General features: G+C 35.1%; 1 protein-coding gene across 3 annotated transcripts in view; it reads left to right on the forward strand.

The window, feature by feature from the left end:
• The window catches only part of LEKR1 (leucine, glutamate and lysine rich 1), a 241648-nt gene that overhangs the window by 107148 nt on the left and 113783 nt on the right, over positions 1–20717 (forward strand). For all 3 annotated transcript variants that reach the window (XM_021069706.1, XM_021069708.1, XM_021069707.1), the window contains one exon: positions 20344–20529. In XM_021069706.1, coding sequence (XP_020925365.1) covers positions 20344–20529 — 186 coding nt within the window. The remainder of the gene's footprint in view (positions 1–20343; positions 20530–20717) is intronic.

A 20717-nucleotide genomic window follows, 5' to 3' on the forward strand; every position in this document is an offset into this window, starting at 1 on the left:
TATAGACTCTTCCCAAACCTTTGACTTACCCCCAAAATACATGTGCATAGAGAAGACTCTACATAGCTCATTTGAGGCTAAAGCAATTGATATTACCTGCCACCTACCGTAGGGGAGACAGATTTTAGTATTTGAGTTCAGCCAAGTTAACTACTTGTTAAAACAAAACAATACAAAAAAATATCAATACTCTAGAAGAACATAATAGAATCCAGCATCTTCATAATATAACATCCACAGTGTTTAGGATACAATCCAGAACTACTTGATCTGGGAAGAAACAGGAAAGTGGCTCATACTCAAGAGTAGAAAGTCAATAGAAACCAGCTCTGAGCTGGGCTGGATGATATAATTGACTGACTAGGATTTCAAATCAGCTGTTAACTATGTTCAGTGACAGAGGAAAATAAGCTAATAATGAATAAAAAGATAGAAGATCTCAGCAAAGAACTATTAAAATTGGAAACTCAAGAATTTAAAAATACAATATCTGAAATAATTTTCTGGATAAGAGTTCCCATTGTGGCTCTGCAGGTTAAGGACCTGACATCATCTCTGTGAGCTTCAATCCCTGGCTTTGCTGAGCAGGTTAAGGATCCAGCATTGTGTGAGCTGTGGTGTAGATTGCAAATGTAGCTCGGTTCCAGTGTTGCCATGGCTGTGGCATAGGCCTCATCTGCAGCTCTGTTCAACTCCTAGCCTTGGAACTGCCATATGCCACAGGTGCGGTTGGAAAAAGAAAAAAATTACTGGATAGACTTTTATAGCACATTGTGATTACCAAAGGAAAAAAAAAATCAGTGAACTTTAAGGTAGAAATTGAATAGAAATTGTTCAATTTGAAGACGAGAGATAAACATTAAAAAAAATGAAGAGAGTCTCAGGGAAGGAAAGAATGTATCCATAAATCATAAATATCAGTAAATATGAAAGACTTTTTCCCTTTGAATAAAAAAAATTTCTATGTCATTTAAAGTAAGAATTATTATATTGTGGGGATTATAGCATACATTGATTTAATGCATGATAACTAGAGCATAAAGGATAGAGTGCTTGGATAGTAGGTCCATATGATTATATGCTTTTTGTGTTTTAGGTGATGTGGTGCAACATTCATTCTATGTAGACTAAGGAGTTAAGGATATATAGTTTCTAGAACGACCACTGAAAAATAAATACAAAAAGGCATATAAAAGCTAATAATAACGGAGAATTAATATCACTTGATTCTAAGACTTACTGTAACATCATAGTAATCAAGTCAGTATAATACTGGCATATGGATCAACAATAGATCAATGGAACAAAATAACCTTGTAAATACTGCCCATTGATATGATCATTTCACTTTTGAGAAGGCATCAGAACAATTAAGGGGAAAAAGAAAGTTTTCAACAAATTGTGCTGGAACAACTGAATATCCATACAGGAAAACATAGTCAACTTCTACATCACATTGTACATAAAAATTTATTCAGCATAAATCAGAGCTAAATATAAAAGCTAAAACAATAAAAGAAGAAACAGGAAAATATCTTCATGAATTGAACGTAAATGAAAGTTTCGTGGATAGGGCACACAAGTAAGAACTACAAAAGAATAAAAGTTGAATGAATTAGACTTCATCAAAATTAAAAACTCCTGCCCATTAAAATATACCATTATGATGGACAAAAATGTGTTACATATATACACTGGAATATTACTCAGCCATAAAAAGAATGAAATAATGTCATTTGCAGCAATATGGATGGACCTAGAGATTATACTAAGTGAAGTTAGTGAAAGAATCATATGATATCACTTACTTATATGTGGAATCTTAAAAAAAGAATACAGGTGAACTTACTTGCAGAGTAGAAACACACTCGTGGACTTTGAAAACAAACTTATGGTTACCAAAGGGGACAGGTGGCATGGGTAGGGAGAGGGATGGACTAAAGGTTGGGATTGGCATATACACACTGTGGTATACAGAATGGCTGACGGATGGGGACCTGCTGTACAACACAAAGAACTCTATCCAATATTCTGTGATAATCTACGTAGGAAAAGAATCTGAGAGAGAATGGATGTGTGTACATATATAACTGAATCACTTTGTTGTACAGAAGAAATTATCACAACACTGTAAATCAACTATACTTCTATAAAACTTAAAAAAATGGAAAATAAAAAGATGCCATTATGCAAATGAATAGGTAAGCCACACAGAATATATTCAAAAAAAATCTGTGATAAAGCACTGCTGTCCAGATTACAAAAAGAACACCTACATGTCAATGGTAAAAGGACAAATAATTCAATCAAAAATGGCCAAAGATTTGAATGGACACCTTAACAAGGAAAAATACGCAAATGGCCAATAAGAACATGAAAGAGCACTCAACATATGAGTCATAAGGGAAATGCAAACTGAAACCACAGTGAGATACCAGTACATACCCACTAGGTGGTTAAAATGAAAAAGATGTGACAGCAGCAAATTTTGGTGAGGAAGGAAGGCAGCTTCACACAGATTGGTGAGAGTATAAAATGCTACAGCCACTTTGAAAAAAGGATCTGGGAATTCTGTTGTGGCTCAGTGGTAATGGACACAACTAGTATCCACGAGGTCCTGGGTTTGATCCCTGGCCTCACTCAGTGTGTTAAGAATCCAGTATTGCCATGAGCTGTGGTGTAGGTCACAACCACGGCTTGGATCCTGTTGCTGTGGCTGTGGTGTAGGCAAGCGACTATAGCCTGGATTTGACCCCCTAGCCTGGGAACTTCTGTGTGCCACAGATGCGGCCCTAAAAAGACAGACAGACAGACATAAAGAGGATCTGACAGGTTTTTTTTTTTAAATAAAACTAAAGAAACATCTATCTAATGACTGAAATTCTTTTATTTGGAATTTATCATTCCCCCAAATGAAAATATATGTCCACAAACTCAACAACTTTATTCAAGCTTAATTCAAAATAGCCTTAAATTGGTAAAAGCCCAGAAGTACATCACTATGATTATTTTTAAAAACCTGAATAAACGGTGGAATGTAGAATGGACCACAGTAATGCAATAACTTTGATAAACATCAAAAATATTATGCTACCTGAAAGTAACCATATACAAATAATGCACATTGATAAGATTTCATTTATAGGATGTCCTAGAATAGGCAAAACTAATATGTAGTGGAAAAAAAATTAGAACAGTCGTTACCTCAGAGGGGAGGGGCACTTTTTGTGGTGATGGTAATGTTCTCTATTTTGGTGGGGTTTGGATTACATGCTAGGTGCATTTTGCATTTTTCAAAATTCATCTCATGGTACATTTGAGATTTGTGGATTTCTTTGTAGGTAAATTTTACTCAAAAATTAGAAATCTGTTTTGAACATTTATTAGCAGTGTGCATGCTAAGTGTTTAGGGAGTCAAGTGTATTGATTTATCTTGACATGCAAGATGGATAGAGGAGTAGCTATGTGATAGAGCAAATATAGTAAAATATTAATGGAAAAATCTAGGTAGTATGTATATTTGAGTTCATAGTACAATTCCTCCAACTTTTCTGTATATTTAAAAAATTTTATGGTTAGATATTAGAAGGAGTAAATAATTCTAACTATATAACTTGTTTCCTAATTTTGTTATGTATATGTGCCTTCTGAAATGAGTTTGTCTATGATAATGTCCTTCTTAAATTTTTAAATAATTTTAAGAAATAGATTGACAAATATAGATGAATATTATAACAACCATGTTTTCAACTGCAAAATTGACAATGTTTAATAAACTTTTTCAAAAAGAAATATATTTCAAATATAATTGTTTAAACTTTAATATGTATTCATATGTAATTATATATATTAATTTTACATTAGATTTAAAATATTACATAAATGGTATTTTACTTATACTTTGAGCTTAATTTTTTCATTCAGTGACATTTTTGAGATTCGTATTAACATAAATATCACACGTATTTAGTGTCTTAGTTCCCACAGAAGCAGACATTGAATTAAAGATATGAGTGCAGGTAGATTGTTTGGGAAGTGAAAGTAACCCAGATGCAGGGAAAGAAAGTCAGCCAGTAAAGGTCACACTATTGCCGTGGGCAACTGGAGCTTCATGAGGAAACTCTGAGAAATGGTTTAAAACACATGCCTCAGAATTCCTCACTCAAAGAGGAAGGGGGTTGGACATCAAGTCCCAAGAGTCATGGGTAAGGACTGTTCCCAGACAGTATGAATTCCTTGGCACTCCTAGCCTGCCTTGTGGTGAGGAGTACTGCTTTCTTTAGTTCCAGGGAAAAGACTCCACACAGAGATGCAAATAGTGGGAGTTGAAAGTCAGTAGAAGAACACTGAAAGGTTCAAGTGATGTGGGCAGGACACTGACAGTGTCCACCACCAATTATGTTATATATATACTTTATGGAATTGTATTTCATTATATAAATTTACTGTATTTTATGCATTATTCCCATTATTTGAACATTCACATATATCTTTTTATGAATATATGTTTTTGTCTCTTCCTGATAAATACCTAGGGGTAGAATGGCTGGGTCATATAGTAGGGTATGTTTGACTTTTCAAGAAACTACTCAATAGTTTTCCAAAGTGGTGGATCCTTTTAAATTCCTACCAGCAATTTATGAGGTTTCTAATTGTTCCTTGTCAACACTTAGTATTGTCAAATGTTTTAAATTTTATCCCATTTAATGGGACATGTATAGAGGAGATTAATCAACATTTCAAGTCATCTCCTCAATAATTTTATCATTTTTCACATTTTTTCATGTGATGTCTTGTCACATCTTATTATAGAATATTTACCTCATAATGTCAGTAATGACGAACTCAGTCATGCCAGAATAGGAGGAGCATCAGCTCTACCAGTTTTTGTTTTCATTTGTCTTGTATACTTACTATTTTCTCAAATCCATGATTTCTTTGGGGGAATTTTTTAAGCTAATTGTATGCTTTAGGACTGTTAGTTTAGGGAAAACCCTTAGGAACATTGCAGTATGTCATAATCAGAGAAAAAGAAAAGCAAGGAGACATTGACAGCCTCTTTCAGAAAATCTCACTTACTTTATTCTCGCTGAATTTGGCCTGGAGCCATAACTGTATGATATAAAGACAGAGGGAACCACTTCAGGTTCATGATGGAGAGATTAGCTAAGGGCCTCCCAGAACAAGTAGCTGCCCTTTTTTATGACTTAAGTCTTGGTTCACATGTCACCTCCTCAGAGAGATCTTTGTTGACCACCCTACTTAAAGTAGTTTTCCTTTATACTTCTCTATCCTTTTTTTTCCATTTCATTTTTAATAACATTTGTCACTATCAGAAATATTCTTATACATTTGCTGGTTTATGTAAGACTCCCCTTACTAGGCAATAATCACCAGGAGGACAGGAATTTTGATGGCTTTGCAGAACCCTACTTGCCTAGTGTTTTAAGAGAATTGTGCCTGTCACTAGCAGGTGCTCAGTGAACATTATGACGTTTAAATGGAAATAAAAGTACATCCAATTTTTAACCCAGATTACTGATAATATTTTTTTCTTCTTTTTTAGCCTCACTTGCAGCATATGGAAGTTCCCGGGCCAGGGATCAAATCTGAGCCAGAGCCATGGCCTACCCCACAGCTGCAGCCATGGTAGATCCTTAACCCACTGTGCCAGGCCAGGGATGGAACCAACACCTCCACAGAGACAAGCCAGATCATTACTCACTGTGCCACAGTGGGAACTCCAGACTAATGGTAATGTTTATGTTCCTTTGAAAACCTCTGATTACTTTCTAAATAGTTTTGGTAATTCTCACGTATTACTTCTATGAGAAGAGGGAGTAAGGAGGGAGAAGAGGCTTTGTTTATGACTTATATCCACCTGAAGCTGTGGGATTCTATCAGTAGTAAAATTCTCAACCTGGTTTTTAAAGCCAGTTTGAAACTTGTCTCTTAAACTTTAAGGAGGCAAACATAAAACTTGATAATTCTTTGTTTTTCCTCAAATTCCTTTAAGGATTTTCCTCAAAAGCCTTTAAGGATTTTTCTGACCATAAACAAAACAACCACATTATTAAAACATAGAAAGTACAGAAAAATGGTAAGGAAGGAAGTGAAAATCATCTGCAGTCTCATTACACAGACATATCTGCTTTTAAAATTTTGATATAGAACTTTCTAAGCTTTACTTTCTGTGCATAGGTATAGACACTTAATAATACGTCATGGAAATATACAGATATACCAAGTATATAAACTGTGTTGACGTAGTATCTCATTATAGAAATGTATCTGAACTTTATTGAACTGGTTTTCTATTCATAGATATTTAGGTTGATCATAGTTTTTTACTTTTATAAAAAAGGCTTCAGTGAACATCTTTTTTCTTTAACATAGTTTAACATAGTTTATTCCTAAAAGCAGAATTGGAGAATCAAGATGTATGTCCATTTTGCTTTTTATTTGACAAGTAATGTTACATTTTACCTAACATGAGAAGATGGGAGTTGGTTTTCAACCCTTAATTTCCTTAATTTTAACACTTACCATTATAGCAAATCATACCACTTTTACATTAGAAGTGGGAGGGCTTAGTTTGGAAGTTATACAGTGATGCTTGCAGAAGCTCAGAGATTAAGGGTAGTATAGTCAATTTCTGAGAAAGAGCTTAGTGTACATAACATAAACAGATGGGTTGTGTGAAAATGGAGCTATATTATTATAAGGGTTTTTTCCCCTCCTTTAAAAAATTTTTCCCTTACTCGATATTATCAGTTCAATCAAACTTCAGGGCATAGATATACAAACATGTACAAGTATGTGCAAAACTACAAATATGTTGATGCTTGCCTTTTTATAGTCTCTTTGATCAATTTGAACACACTTTAAATTTAGCAACAGTTCTAGTAATATATAAACATGCCCAATATAGAATTTTAAGTAAATAATCTTTATCTTAAATTTAGATTAAAAAAATAGTTTGTAGTGCTTTTGAAGATTATATTCTTATCAAGCTTGAGTGACACACCTACATGAAAAGATGATCAAGAGTCTAGGAACTATATAGACCTACAATGCCAGCCACACATAGCTATTGAACACTTTGAATTTGGCTCTAGCCTTTGTCGAGATGGTGGTGTTTTGTATATGTAGAATAAAATAAAATAATTATTAAAATTAATTTTATGTGTTTCTTTTTACATTTTTAACATGGCTACTAGACATTTTTAATGTGTGTGTGGCTTGCATGATATTTCTATTGGACAATGCTGGTATAAATAGTGAAATAAACACTTTATACTTTAAAAACTTTTAAAATGTTGTAATTTTATTTTGATTTATTTCCTACTTACAAAAATTGCAAGGGCTTAATGTCATTTACACCTGAGAAATACTGTCAACAATCACCCTTTTAATTTTGTTACAGTTTCTTATTTCTAGTTTATTTATCTTGACAATTTAATTAAGCTTTTACTTAAGTTTATCAAACCAAGTCAATTCAAATTTAGTAATTAGAACTTGAGGAGTAAATCAGGACTATTCAGGAAAAAGTGAGGGATCCTTGATGTCTTTGCCCTTTTATAGGCCTAACCATCATGCTTAGACAAGGACCTCACAACTAGCATATCTGTACCAGGCAATGCTGGCCTTTTTTGTGTTGTGGACTTCAGTTCTTAAATATTTAATGGTACACAGGAATCCTAATAGCAGGGCTCTTAAGCCAGAGAGCTGAAGTTCGCATACTAACTCTACCATTTATGAAAATCTCTGGACCTCCGTGTCCTTTTCCATATGTATGTGTGTGTGCAAGCACACACACGCGCACACACACACATGCACAACACATACCACAATATGCCTGTCACAGTAAGACATCAAGATATGTTAGTTGCTCTTATTTTATTTTTTTTTCTAAAGTCCACCTTCCTTCTGTTGTGTTAAATTTTCTTTTATCCTGAATAAGTGTTCATTTGGTGGGCTTATAGCTTTTCTCCTAAATAAGGAAAAAATTAATGCTCTTCACCTATAATTTAAATGTGTATATATATAAAATCTCCAAAGGAAGTGAAAACACTAACTCAAAAATATATTTTGTACCCCCACATGTTCATAGCAGCATTATTTACAATAGCCAGGACATGGAAACAACCTAAGTGTCCAATGATGGATGAATGGATAAAAAAAATTATGGCCTATATATAAAATGGAATATTATTCAACCATAAAACTGAAATCCTCTCATTTGGGACAATATGAATTAACCTTGAAGACATTATACTAAAGTGAATTAAGTCAGAGAAAGACAAATGTTCTATGATCTCATATATGGAGTATAAAAAAAAAAAGAGCACCTTGTTACATTTCCACAAACAATGTTGAGTGATCTGGTTTCTCTGGTTCTTGCCAACACTTGGTAAGCTCAATTAAATTTTTAGACATTACTGTAATAGCTATATAGTAGTATCTCATTGTAGTCTGAGTTTGCATTCCTCTAATGGCTAATAATATTGAGCGTTTTTTTCCTTGTGTTTACTCACCATCTGTAAATCCTCTTTGATGAAATTTCTGCTCGTATTTTTTGCCTGGTTTCTAACTGGACTTTTTTTTATACAGAACCGATTAGACTCCTCTTAACAAGGTAAAATGTTAACTTGTTCATAGTAGCTTTATTCATAATACCCAAAACTGGAAACAACCCAAAAGTCCTTCAGTGAATGAGGAACAAACTATGCTATATCCATACCGTGAAATACTAATTAGCAATAAAAACGGTACAAATTATTAACACATGCTCAAGAAACTATATAAAGTGAAAAATACAGCCTCAAAAAGGTTGCATATTATATGAGTTTATTTATTTAGCACTCTTGAAGTAACAAAATTATAGGGAAGGAAGAACAGATTAGTCATTGCCAGGGATTAGGGACTCTCAGTGGAGGTAGGAGTAAGTGGGACTCTAAAGAGGTAGCAGGAGCAGCTTTGCGGTGCCAGAACAATCCTGTATTTTGATTGTGTTGGTATTTATACAAAGCAACATATGTGATAAAATCGCATAGAGCTCTGCGCGTGCACACACACTCACACACACACAATTGTAATAACTAGTAAAATATTAATTAATTCTGTCGATTATAACAAGATCAATTTCTTAGGTTGGTTTTTTTTTTTTTCTCTCTTTTTGCCATTTCTTGAGCCTCTCCCATGGATATGGAGATTCCCAGGCTAGGGGTCAAATCAGAGCTGTAGATGCTGGCCTACACCACAGCCACAGCAATGTGGGATCCGAGCAGCATCTGCAACATAACACCACAGCTCACGGCAACGCCGGATCATTAACCCCCTGAGCAAGGCGAGGGATCGAACCCACAACCTCATGGCTCCTAGTCGGATTCGTTAACCACTGAGCCACGACGGGAACTCCTCAATTTCTTAGTTTTGATAGTATACTATAGTTACACAAAATGTCAACATGGGGAGAGGAGGAGTAAAAGCGACACAGCACCTCACCATACATTTCTTTACAACTTCCTATAAATCTCTAAGTATTTCAAAATAAAAAAATTTTCTAAATCTATATATTATTATATAATCCCTTCGTTAAATAGTAAATCTAGTGTCTGAAGGTTTTTAAATATTGTTTCATATCATTTTGCCTTTGTAATAAGGTTTTAGAGGCTTCCTAAAAACTTAATGACCTAATATAATTTTAAGTTCATAGCTAAGGTAACAGGACCAACAATAGAAAAATCTTAAGGCAAATCAATTGATTTATGAGATTAATAATTATGCTTATATTACTAGCAAATTATCTAACAGTTATATAAAAGCTAAAAATGCCTCTTGGCTATAAATGTTAATAATACTATAAACATTTAAAAAAACCAAATACTTTTTTTCAATAACAGCTTTTATTTGTGATCTACATGGATATATCCTGGTGGTGTTAGTTGTTCTGCCTGGCATGGTTTTTTTTTTTTTTTCCAAAGTTCAAGATGGATCAATGGCTTTAATTTTATTTTGCATTTTTATTTATTTTATTACTCAATGAATTTTATTACATTTATAGTTGTACAATGATCATCACATCCAAATTTTATAGCATTTCCATCCCAAACCCTCAGCATATCCCTTCACCCCCCAACCTGTCTCATTTGGAAACTGTAAGTTTTTCAAAGTCTATGAGTCAGTATCTGTTCTGCAAGGAAGTTCATTGTGTCCTTTTTTTAGGCTCCATATGTAAATGATAGCATGTTATGTTGATGTCTTACTCTCTGACTGACTTAACTTAGCATGATAATTTCTAGGTCCATCCATGTTGCTAGAAATACTGTTATTTCTTTCCTTTTAATGGCTGAGTAATATTCCATTGTGTATGTGTGCCACATCTTCTCGATCCACTCCTCTGTCATTGGGCATTTAGGTTGTTTCCATGTCTTGGCTATTGTATATAGTGCTGCAGTGAACACTAGAGTACATGTGTCTTGAGTCATGGTTTTCTCTGGATAGATGCCCAGGAGTGGGATTGCTGGATCAAATGGTAGTTCTATTTTGAGTTTTCTGAGGAATCTCCATACTGTTTTCCACAGTGGTTGCACCAGTTTACATTCCTGCCAACAATGTAATAGGGTTCCCTTTTCTCCATACCCTCTCCAGCACTTATTGTTTGTAGACTTTTTGATGATGGCCATTCTGGCTGGTGTAAGGTGGTACCTCAGAGTGGTTTTGATTTGCACTTCTCGAATAATGAGTGATGTTGAACATCTTTTCATGTGTTTTTTGGCCATCCATATGTCTTCTTTGGAGAATTGTCTGTTTAGATCTTCTGCCCTTTTTTTTTTTTTTTTTGTCTTTTTAGGGTCACACCCATGTCATGTGGATGTTCCAGGTTAGGGGTCCAATCAGAACTGTAGCCACCAGCATACACCACAGCGACAGCAATGTGGGATCCCAGCTGTGTCTGTGACCTATATCACAGCTCACAGCAATGCCAGATATTTAACCCATTCAGCAAGGCCAAGGATCAAATCTGCATCCTCATGGATGCTAGTCAGGTTCATTAACCACTGAGCCATTACAGGAACTCCTTCAGCCCATTTTTTGATGAGGTTGTTTGTTTTTTGGTATTGACCTGCAGGAGGTGTTTATAAATTTTTGAAATTAATCCGTTGTCAGTGACTTCATTTGTAAATATTTTTTCTCATTCTGTGGGTTCTCATTTCATTTTCTTTAGGGTTTCCTTCACTGTGCAGAGACTTTTAAGTCCCATTTGTTTATTTTTGCTTTTGTTGTTATTAATCTAGGGGGTATATATGAGAAGATATTGCTGTGATTTAGGTTGGAGAGTGCTTGGCCTATGTTTTCCTCTAAGAGTTTTATAGTATCTGGTCTTATATTTAGGTTTTTAATCCATTTTGAGTTTATTTTTGAGTATGGTGTTAGGAAGTGTTCTTTTTTCATTCTTTTACATGTGGCTGTCCAGTTTTCCCAGCACCACTTATTGAACAGGCTGTCTTTTCTCCATTGTATATTCTTGCCTCCTTTATCAAAGATTAGTTGGCTGTAGGTGTGTGGGTTTAATTCTAGGTTTTCTATCCTTTTTTACTGATCTATATTTCTGTCTTTGTGCCAGTACCATACAGTTTTAATGACTGTAGCTTTGTAGTATAGTTTAAGTCAGGGAGCCTGATTCCTCCAGCTCCATTTTTCTTTTTTTTTCATATTATTCAATTAATTTATCATAATTATAGTTGTACAATGATCATCAAAACCTATTTTTTTATATTCTATCCCAAATACCCAGCATTCCCCCAAGTCCCAAACTCTCTACTTTGGAAACCATAAGTTTTTCAAAGTCTGTGAGTCTGTTTCTGTTCTACAGAGTTCATTGTGTCATTTTTTTCAGATTCCACACGTAAGTGATAGCATTTGATGTTGGTGTCTCATTGTATGACTGACTTAACTTAGCATGATAATTTCTAGGTCCATCCATGTTGCTAGAAATGCTGTTATTTCTTTCCTTTTAATGGCTGAGTAATATTCCATTGTGTGTATGTACCACCTCTTCTTGATCCACTCCTCTGTCAATGGACATTTAGGTTGTTTCCATGTCTTGGCTATTGAAAATAGTGTTGCAGTGAACATTGGCATACATGTGTCTTTTTGTGTCATGGTTTTCTCTGGATTGGTGCTCAGGAGTTGAATTCCATTTTTCTGTCTCAGGATAGCTTTGGCTATTGTGGGTCTTTCACGCTTCCAAACAAACTTTACAATATTTTGTTCTACTTCTGTGAAAAATGTTCTTGGTAATTTGATAGGTATTGCATTGAATCTGTAGATTGCCTTGGGTGGTATGGTCATTTTGATAATATTTATTCTTCCAATCCAAGAGCATGGTATGTCTCCATCTGTTTGTGTCATCTTTGATTTCTTTCATCAGCATCTTTTTTTTTTTTTTCCTCTAGAAACTCATGTCATCAGCATCTTATACTTTGCAGAGTACAGGTCTTTTGTCTCTTTAGGTGGTTTATTCCTAAGTATTTTATTCTTTTTGATGTGATGGTAAAAGGGATTGTTTCCCTAATTTCTCTTTCTGATCTTTCATTGTTAGTGTATAGAAATGCAGTCAATTTCTGTGTATTAATTTTGTGTCCTGTGACTTTGCTAAATTCATTGATGAACTCTAACAGTTTTCTGGTAGCATCTTTAGGGTTTTCTAATTTTAGTGTCATGTCATCTGAAAATAGCAGTAGTTTTACTTCCTTTCCAATTTGGATTCCTTTTAATTCTTTTTCTTCTCTAGGACTTCCAAAACTATATAGTGACAAGAGCAGCCATCCTTGTCTTGTTCCTGATCTCAGTTGGAATTCTTTCAGGCTTTCACTGTTGAAAATGATGTTAGCTCTGGGTTTGTCATATATGGCCTTTATTATGTTGAGGTAGGTTCCCTCCAGGCCCACTTTGTGCAGCATTTTTAGCAGAAATGGGTGTTGGATTTTGTCAAAGGCTTTTTCTGCATCTATTGAGAGGATCATATGGTTTTTCTTCTTCAGTTTGTTAATGTGGTGTATCACACTGATTGATTTGTGGATATTGAAGAATGCTTGCATCCCTGGGATAAATCCCACTTGACCTTGATGTGCAAAGTATTAATTTATTAATGTATTGTTGGATGCGGTTTGCTAGTATTTTGTTGAGGATTTTTGCATCGATGTTCATCAGTGAAATTGGCCTGTAGTTTTCCTTTTTGTGTGGTATCTTTGTCTGGTTTTGGTATCAGGATGATGGTGGTCTCATTGAATGAGTTTGGGAGTGTCCCTTCCTCTGTGATTTTTTGGAATACTTTCAGAAGGATAGGTGTTAGCTCTTCTCTAAATGTTTGGTAGAATTTGCCTGTGAAGCCATCTGGTCCTGGACTTTTGTTTATTGGAAGTTTTTTAATCACAGTTTCAATTTCAGTACTTGTGATTGGTCCATTCATTTTTTTCTATTTCATCTTGGTTTAGTTTTGAAAATTGTACTTTTCTAAGAATTTGTCCATTTCTTCTGTGTTTTCCATTTTATTGGCATATAGTTGCATGTATCAGTCTCTTATGAGCCTTTGTACTTCTGTGATGTCTGTTGTAACTTCTCCTTTTTCATTTCTAATTTTGTTGATTTGAGTCCTCTCTCTTTTTTTCTGGATAAGTCTGGCTAAGGGTTTATCAATTTTGTTGATCTTTTCAAAGTACCAGCTTTTATATTCAATGATCTTTTCTATGGTTTTCTTTGTTTCTCTTTCATTGATTTCCACTCTGATCTTTATGATTTCCTTCCTTCTGCTGACTTTAGGTCTTGTCTATTTTTCTCTCTCTAACTACTTTAGATGTAAAGTTAGGTTGTTTATTTGAGCTTTTTCTTGTTTCTTGAGGTAGGCTTGTATTGCTATAAAATTCCCTCCTAGAATTGCTTTAGCTGCATCCCATAGGTTTTGGAGTGTTGTACCCTTGTCATTTGCTTCTAGGTATTTTTTAATTTCCTCTTTTATTTCTTCAGTGATCCATTGGTTGTTTAGTAGCATGTTGTTTAGTATCCACATGTTTGTGTTTTTTGCAGTTTTTTTCTTGTTGTTGATTTCCTGTTTTTTTCTTGTTGTTGATTTTCCGTTGTGGTCAGAAAAGCTGCTTGATATGATTTCAATTTTCTTAAAGTTACCAAGACTTGATTTGTCACCCAGAATGTGATAAATACTAGAGCATATTCCCTGTGCACTTGAGAAGAATGTGTATTCTGTTGCTTTTGGATGGAATGGCCTATAAATATCTATTATTTTTAGCAGTTTCCTAATATTGAGGTGATCCTATGTTGGGTGCATGGGTGCATGTATATTTACAATTGTTGTATCTTCTTCTTAGATTGATCCTTTGATAATTATGTAATGTCCTTCATTGTCTCTTATAATATTCTTTGTTTTATGGGCTATTTTGTCTGATATAAGTATTGCCACTCCTGCCTTCTTTTGATTATCATGTGCATGGAATATTTTCTTCCATCCTCTCACTTTCAATTTGTATGTGTCCCTAGAAGTGAAGTGGGTCTCTTAATGACAGCACATATATGGGTGTTGGTTTTGTATCCATTCAGCCAGTCTATGTCTTTCAATAGAGTCATTTAGTCCCTTTACATTTAAGGTAATTATTGATATGTATTAACTGCCATTTCATTAACTGTTTTGGATTTGTTTTTGTTACTCTTTTTTCTTCCCTTCTTCTCTTGTTCTCTCCTCTTGTGGTCTGATGACTATCTTTAGTGTTGTATTTGAGTTGATTTTTTTTATTTGTTTGTGTGTATCAATTGCATATTTTTGGTTTGCAGTTACCCTGAAGTTTTGATATAGGAGTCTATATCTATATGAGATTGTTTTAATTGTTGGTCTTTTATTTTCAAGTACATCTCCATTGTTCTGCATTTGTACCCACCTCTTCTCACAATTTCTAGTTTTGGTACCATATTTGTGCGTGGATGAATTCTTACCTTTACGGTTTATATGCCTTTACAGGTGAGCTTTGTCATTTGTGCTGTTTTTGTTTCTAGTTGTGGCCTTTTCTTTCCTACCTAGAGAATTTCCTTTAGTATTTGCTGTAAAGCTGGTTTAGTGTTGCTGAATTCTCTTAGCTCTTGCTTATCTTTAAAGATTTTGATTTCTCATTTGAATCTGAATGAGAGTCTTGCTGGGGAAAGTAATCTTGGTTGGAGGTTTTCTTCTTTCATTACATTAATTATATTGTGCCACTCCCTTCTGACCTGCAGAGTTTATGCTGAAAAATCTGATAACCTTTTCATGCTTCTCTTGTATGTTATTTGTTTCTTTTCCCTAGCTGCTTTCAAGATTTTCTCTTTGTCTTTAATTTTGGTCAGTTTGATTAATACGTGTCTCAGGGTGTTCCTCCTTGGGTTTATTTTATATGGTACTCGTTGTGCTTCCTGGATTTGAGTGAGTGGTTCCTTTCACATGTTAGGGAAGTTTTCAGCTATTATCTCTTTGAATATTTTTTCTGTCCTTTTCTCTCTCTCTTCTCCTTCTGGCACCCCTATAATACGGATATTGATGCATTTAATGTTGTCGCAGTGTTTCTTTAACTGTCTTCATTTCTTTTCAATCTTTTTTCTGTTCTACATCAGTGATTTCCACTCGTCTGTCCTCTACTTAGCTTATTCGTTCTTCTGCCTCTTGTATTCTGCTGTTGCTTGTTTCTAATGAATTTTTTATTTTGGGTATTGGATTTTTGCATTTCTGCTTGCTTAAGTTTTAAATCTTGTATTTCTTTGCTCTATGTTTCCTGTAAATTATCAATCTCTGCCTCCAGTTTATTTCCAATGTCTTGCATCATCTTCAGCATCAACAATCTAAAGTCTTTTTACTGAAGGCTGATAATCTCCAGATCTCTTAGCTGTTTTTCTGGGGCTTTTTCTTGTTTCCTTATCTGAGTTACCATTCTCTGCCTTTTCATTTTTATAGGTTTTTGGTGTGGTGTCCTTTTTTGCAGACAATCGATTTGTAGCCTCTCTTACTTCTGATGTCTGCCCCCCTTGTGGCAGAAGTTGGTACACGGGCTTGCTGTAGGCTTCCTGATAGGAGGGACTGGTGCCTGCCCACTGGTAGGTGGGGCTGATTCCTATCCCTCTGGTGTGTGGGGTTTTGTCTCTGGGTGAGATTAAAAATGGATGTGTACCTGGGGTGTCTTTAGGCAGCCTGTTTACTGATGGGCAGGGCTGTGGTCACACCTAGATTATTGTGTGGCCTGGTGCTTTCCAGAGCTGATGGGTGGGGCCAGATTTTCCCAAAATGGCCACCTCTAGAGGAACACAAGCAGTGAATATTCCTGAGACCTTTGCCTCCAATGTCCTTCCCCCAAAATGAGCTGCAGTCACCCCCTGCTTTCCCAGGAGATCCTCCAAGAACTGCAGTCAGGTCTGGGCTCAGATTCCTATGGAACCTCTGCTTTACCCTGGGACCCAGTGCACATGAAATTCCTGTGTTCACCTTTCAAGAGTGTGGTCTCCATTTCCTCCAGTCCCATGGAGCACCTGCACACAGGTCCAGGAAGCACAAGGCTTTATTGCCAGATGCTCTGGGGGCTCTTTCTCCCAATGCCAGATCTCCAAGCATGGGTACCTGAGGTGGGGTTCAGAACTCTCACTCCTGTAGGTGATTCTATGTGATACATTTACTTTCCAGTCTGTGGGCTGCCCACCTGGCAGATATGGGGCTGCTCATAATGCATAATCACTCCTCCTACCATCTTCATGTGTCCTCCTCTTTGTCTTCTGGAATAGGATATCTTTTGAAACTTTTCAGTGCATTTGGTTGAAGGTTGCTCAGCATTAGGTTTTAATTTTGTTGTCTTTATGAGAGAAGGTGAGCTCCAGTCCTTCTATTCCACCATCTTAATCCCATATTTGCTTGGCATAGTTCTTCATTCGAAAAGCTGACATAAAGCAAAACTTGAAACATTTTTATAAGTAAAATAAATTCTATTTTAACTCTATACTAACTCAGTAGGTTTCATGTTTCCATTTTATCTTTTATACCTCTATATGCTCATCTGTTTTTGCATATTTATAATCACAATATAAGTGCCAACAATTATTCCAAAATAATATTATCAGCTGAAATATGTCTCTCTCAAATGCACATGTTGAAGTGCTAACTCCCTGGTATCTCAGAATATAACTTTATTTGGAGTTAGGATTCTTAAAAAATAATTAAATTTAAAGGGGTGGGCTTTAATCAAACATGACTGTTATCCTTATAAGAAGAGGAGATTTGGAAACAGACACACACAGAGGGAAGACCACATGAAGACATAGGGAGAAGACCACCATCCATAGCCAAGGAGAGAGGCCTGGAACAAATCTGTCCTTCTTGACCCTCATGAGAAACAAACCCAGCTGACATCTTGATCTCAGACTTCTAGCCTACAGAACTGAGAAAATGAATTTCTACTGACTAAGCCACTCAGCAAACTAATAAATATAATAAACTCCTTGTACACTGCACATATTATTCAGATATTTACAAATTAAAATTAATTTCCATTTATAATCAAAGTCTAAAGCAGGAACAAGGGTTCTAGGAAAGGACATTGTTTAATATTATCTTGTTGACAAAAGTATGCTGAATATTAAATAGAAATACAAATGAAGTATTTCCTACCCTTCTAATGAGAGGTTGTCACTTTATGTAGTCAATGTTTTTAAGTTTAGTTATTCATAGATTATTAGGCTTTCTCAAGCCAGAGCGTACCTTTTTTAGTAGAATAAATTTCAGAAAAAATATTTTTACCAAAGCAGAATATTTTAGCAAGTGAAGAATCAGTTTTCTTCCACTCTCAAAATAACTGTTAACCAGATAGCTCTTGAACTTTTAAAATTCAAGTTCCGAATTAGGCTAAGAAATATAGTCCAACCAAATTTTCATAAAATTGATAACATTGGAGATAGAATAGAATAGGCCTATTTTCTTACTCTATTAAAAATGTTTCTTTTTAAAGGTATGTGTTTATTGCTTTACTGAGTCTGACGTTAAATAATTTGGGGCTCAAATTGCTTGCCTCTGAAGTGAAAGGTGAGGTGAGATGAACACAGAAATGGTGTAATTGATGTAAGTTTTTGATCTGTTCAGAAACGATTTCCAGGCAGGCATAGCATAAGAGCTGTGGTAGGTCTTATGTATGAGGCTAGGAGGACCTTCTTCATGGGGTAGAGCAAAGACAGAGAAAGCATAAGGTGGGTACAATGACTGGAATAGTTTGATCATAATTTCAGAACCCCAAATTGGTACACATGACTGACAATTTTGCAGTTGTAGTAATGACGAAGGTAGGATTGAATATTTGACAGCAGGATTGCCATAGGTACAGGGAATGTATAGTTTGCCAAGGAGTGAGTTAATTGACCCCTGTTGAGTTTACTCTTCTAATTCCATGTACCTCCTGTTAGTTTTGAAATCTTGCCGTACTTTTCCATGTGTTAGAATATATTTCATAAATGAATTTGTGTTGCAGATTCTTATTCTTTTAATATCAGATAGAAAGTCACATTGACACGAGTAGTTATTTTAGAGACAGCTAGTAGTATACACTAACAGAGTCAGCCTGTGAACCTAAGCAGTATCATTCTGGCAAATGATAAATAGGTCACAGCATGTGCATGCTCTTCTGCAGTGTCATTCTGACTTAATCATAGACAGATACGGTTAGGGTACAGTACAGTTTATTCAGCCATAAGAATCTGCCTTTATGGCTACAAAAATACCCAAGAAGACTTTTTAAGCCTGAAGAAAAATTGCAACCTCCTTACTTTATTTAACTACATTCTTTTAAAAAAATTCTATGTACTACTGTGTTAGTAGTTTTCCTCACCCAAATGAGGACATATTCATAAATTTTTAGTCATATAGCTACTCTTGGGAGAAAAATTCCCTTATAAAGGAACCATTGGAATATAGTAGACCCCCACTCATTTAGTCCCTGCTCCTTTCTTTCTCTAGGTTTTCTGTTTTGAGTAGGAATTAAAGGTGAAGAAGGTGCCAGACCCTTGTGTTCATGCCCTGCGTCTCCCTTAAATATTACTTTTTCATCCAAACATACTTTCTTCCCACAGAAAGTCATTTTGCTCTTCTCTCCTTTGACCTGAATGTTCCTCATTCAACTCATCACCATCCCTTACATTATGCTCTCTTCTCTGTGCTCATTTCAGCATACTGCTTTACTTCTCCTGTAACCATTTACTGGCCATACTGCCTCAGCAGCCATGTCTGTCCCATGGATATCTACTTTAGGTCTTCACTGGCCCATGCGGATGCTACTTGCTCTGGTGGCTCTGAGACCAGTAAACCAAGCCAACCTCTTTTGACACCCTGTCACACTCTAAACCCATCACATAGTCGAGGATGAGCTAAGCAAGGAAGGCAATGCCAATTGAATTCTCTGGAAAAGCAGGCTATCCAAATTTTCATGTAAATCACATCTTCATCAATTCAGTTAATTGAGGTTGTACAAGTTTTATAGTATTTTTATTATTATTGCATGTGTGTTTGTATATTTTAATGGTGGTTTAAGGCAGCAGTGCAGAAAGATTGATGAAGGGAGAGCTTGATAATTATCATTCTGAAGGATAATATGTTCCATGCATTTCTCACAAAATTGTATAAAATTAGCACATTTAAATCTACATAATGCTATGAAGGCATATTTTTATTAAACTTATTCTAAGTAGATAGAATAATGAGAAGTGATTGCTGTGATAAAATTCTGGTCTCATTCAGAGGGGACAGAGTGTTATTAGACTCATTAAGATATGTTAACTAATACTTTCCACCCATAAATTTATTAATTTTAGACACTGTGTCCTTTTATTTCTCTCCAGCCCTACCACCTTTCTTCATAATTTGTATGGAATATATGCTTGTTATCTCCTAGGAATGTCTCCCAACCAGCTCATGCTAGCACATTTAAATTTACTTTTCTGAAACATGTTGCCAAGAAAACAATTTAATTTCAATAAAACCCAGAGCATTACACAGATATTATGTTATTCATTCCTGTATTTAAAAGGTAGATAGGATTGCCATTTAATATAATATAAAGGCTTTAAAAAAGCTACTAAAAGGGTTTCATGCATCATTTAGCAATACAATCCTTTTTCTCATTTCTATTTAGAATAACTGCTAAATTAAAACAACTTTTTGGTTAGGTGTCACTATACTCTCCGAGAAGTCATACTGGCTTTCAAAGATTAATCTTCTAAAAGAAAAGTTTTATTATTCAATGTTGTCTATTTGTAAAATTTGTATTTTCTTTTCAGAAATAAAGATACTAAATAAAAGTTTGACAGTATCCCAGAGAAATAATGTATGCCTTGAAGAGGAAATGAAAAATCTGAAATTGTTGTCAGATGCAGCCATACTGAGGTCTCAGCAAATTCAGATATCCAAACAGCAGGAAGTAAACTTGCAAACCAGATGCCATGACTTGCAAGAAGAAGTACTAGGTAAAAGAGAACAATTTTTCCTGTTGTTAGCAACTAGCCATAATAAAGAAATGTTTTAATTTTTATTTCTCTTATAATCACAATAAAATCTTGTTTTAATTAGTTTGTATTGTAAATATGCCTAATTATTAGTAACTATGCCAGTAACTGTTTCTGTTTTAAATGTTTGCTATCCATTCCTATTCTGC

This window comes from Sus scrofa, chromosome 13, assembly GCF_000003025.6.
Source record: "Sus scrofa isolate TJ Tabasco breed Duroc chromosome 13, Sscrofa11.1, whole genome shotgun sequence".
NCBI lineage: Eukaryota > Metazoa > Chordata > Mammalia > Artiodactyla > Suidae > Sus > Sus scrofa.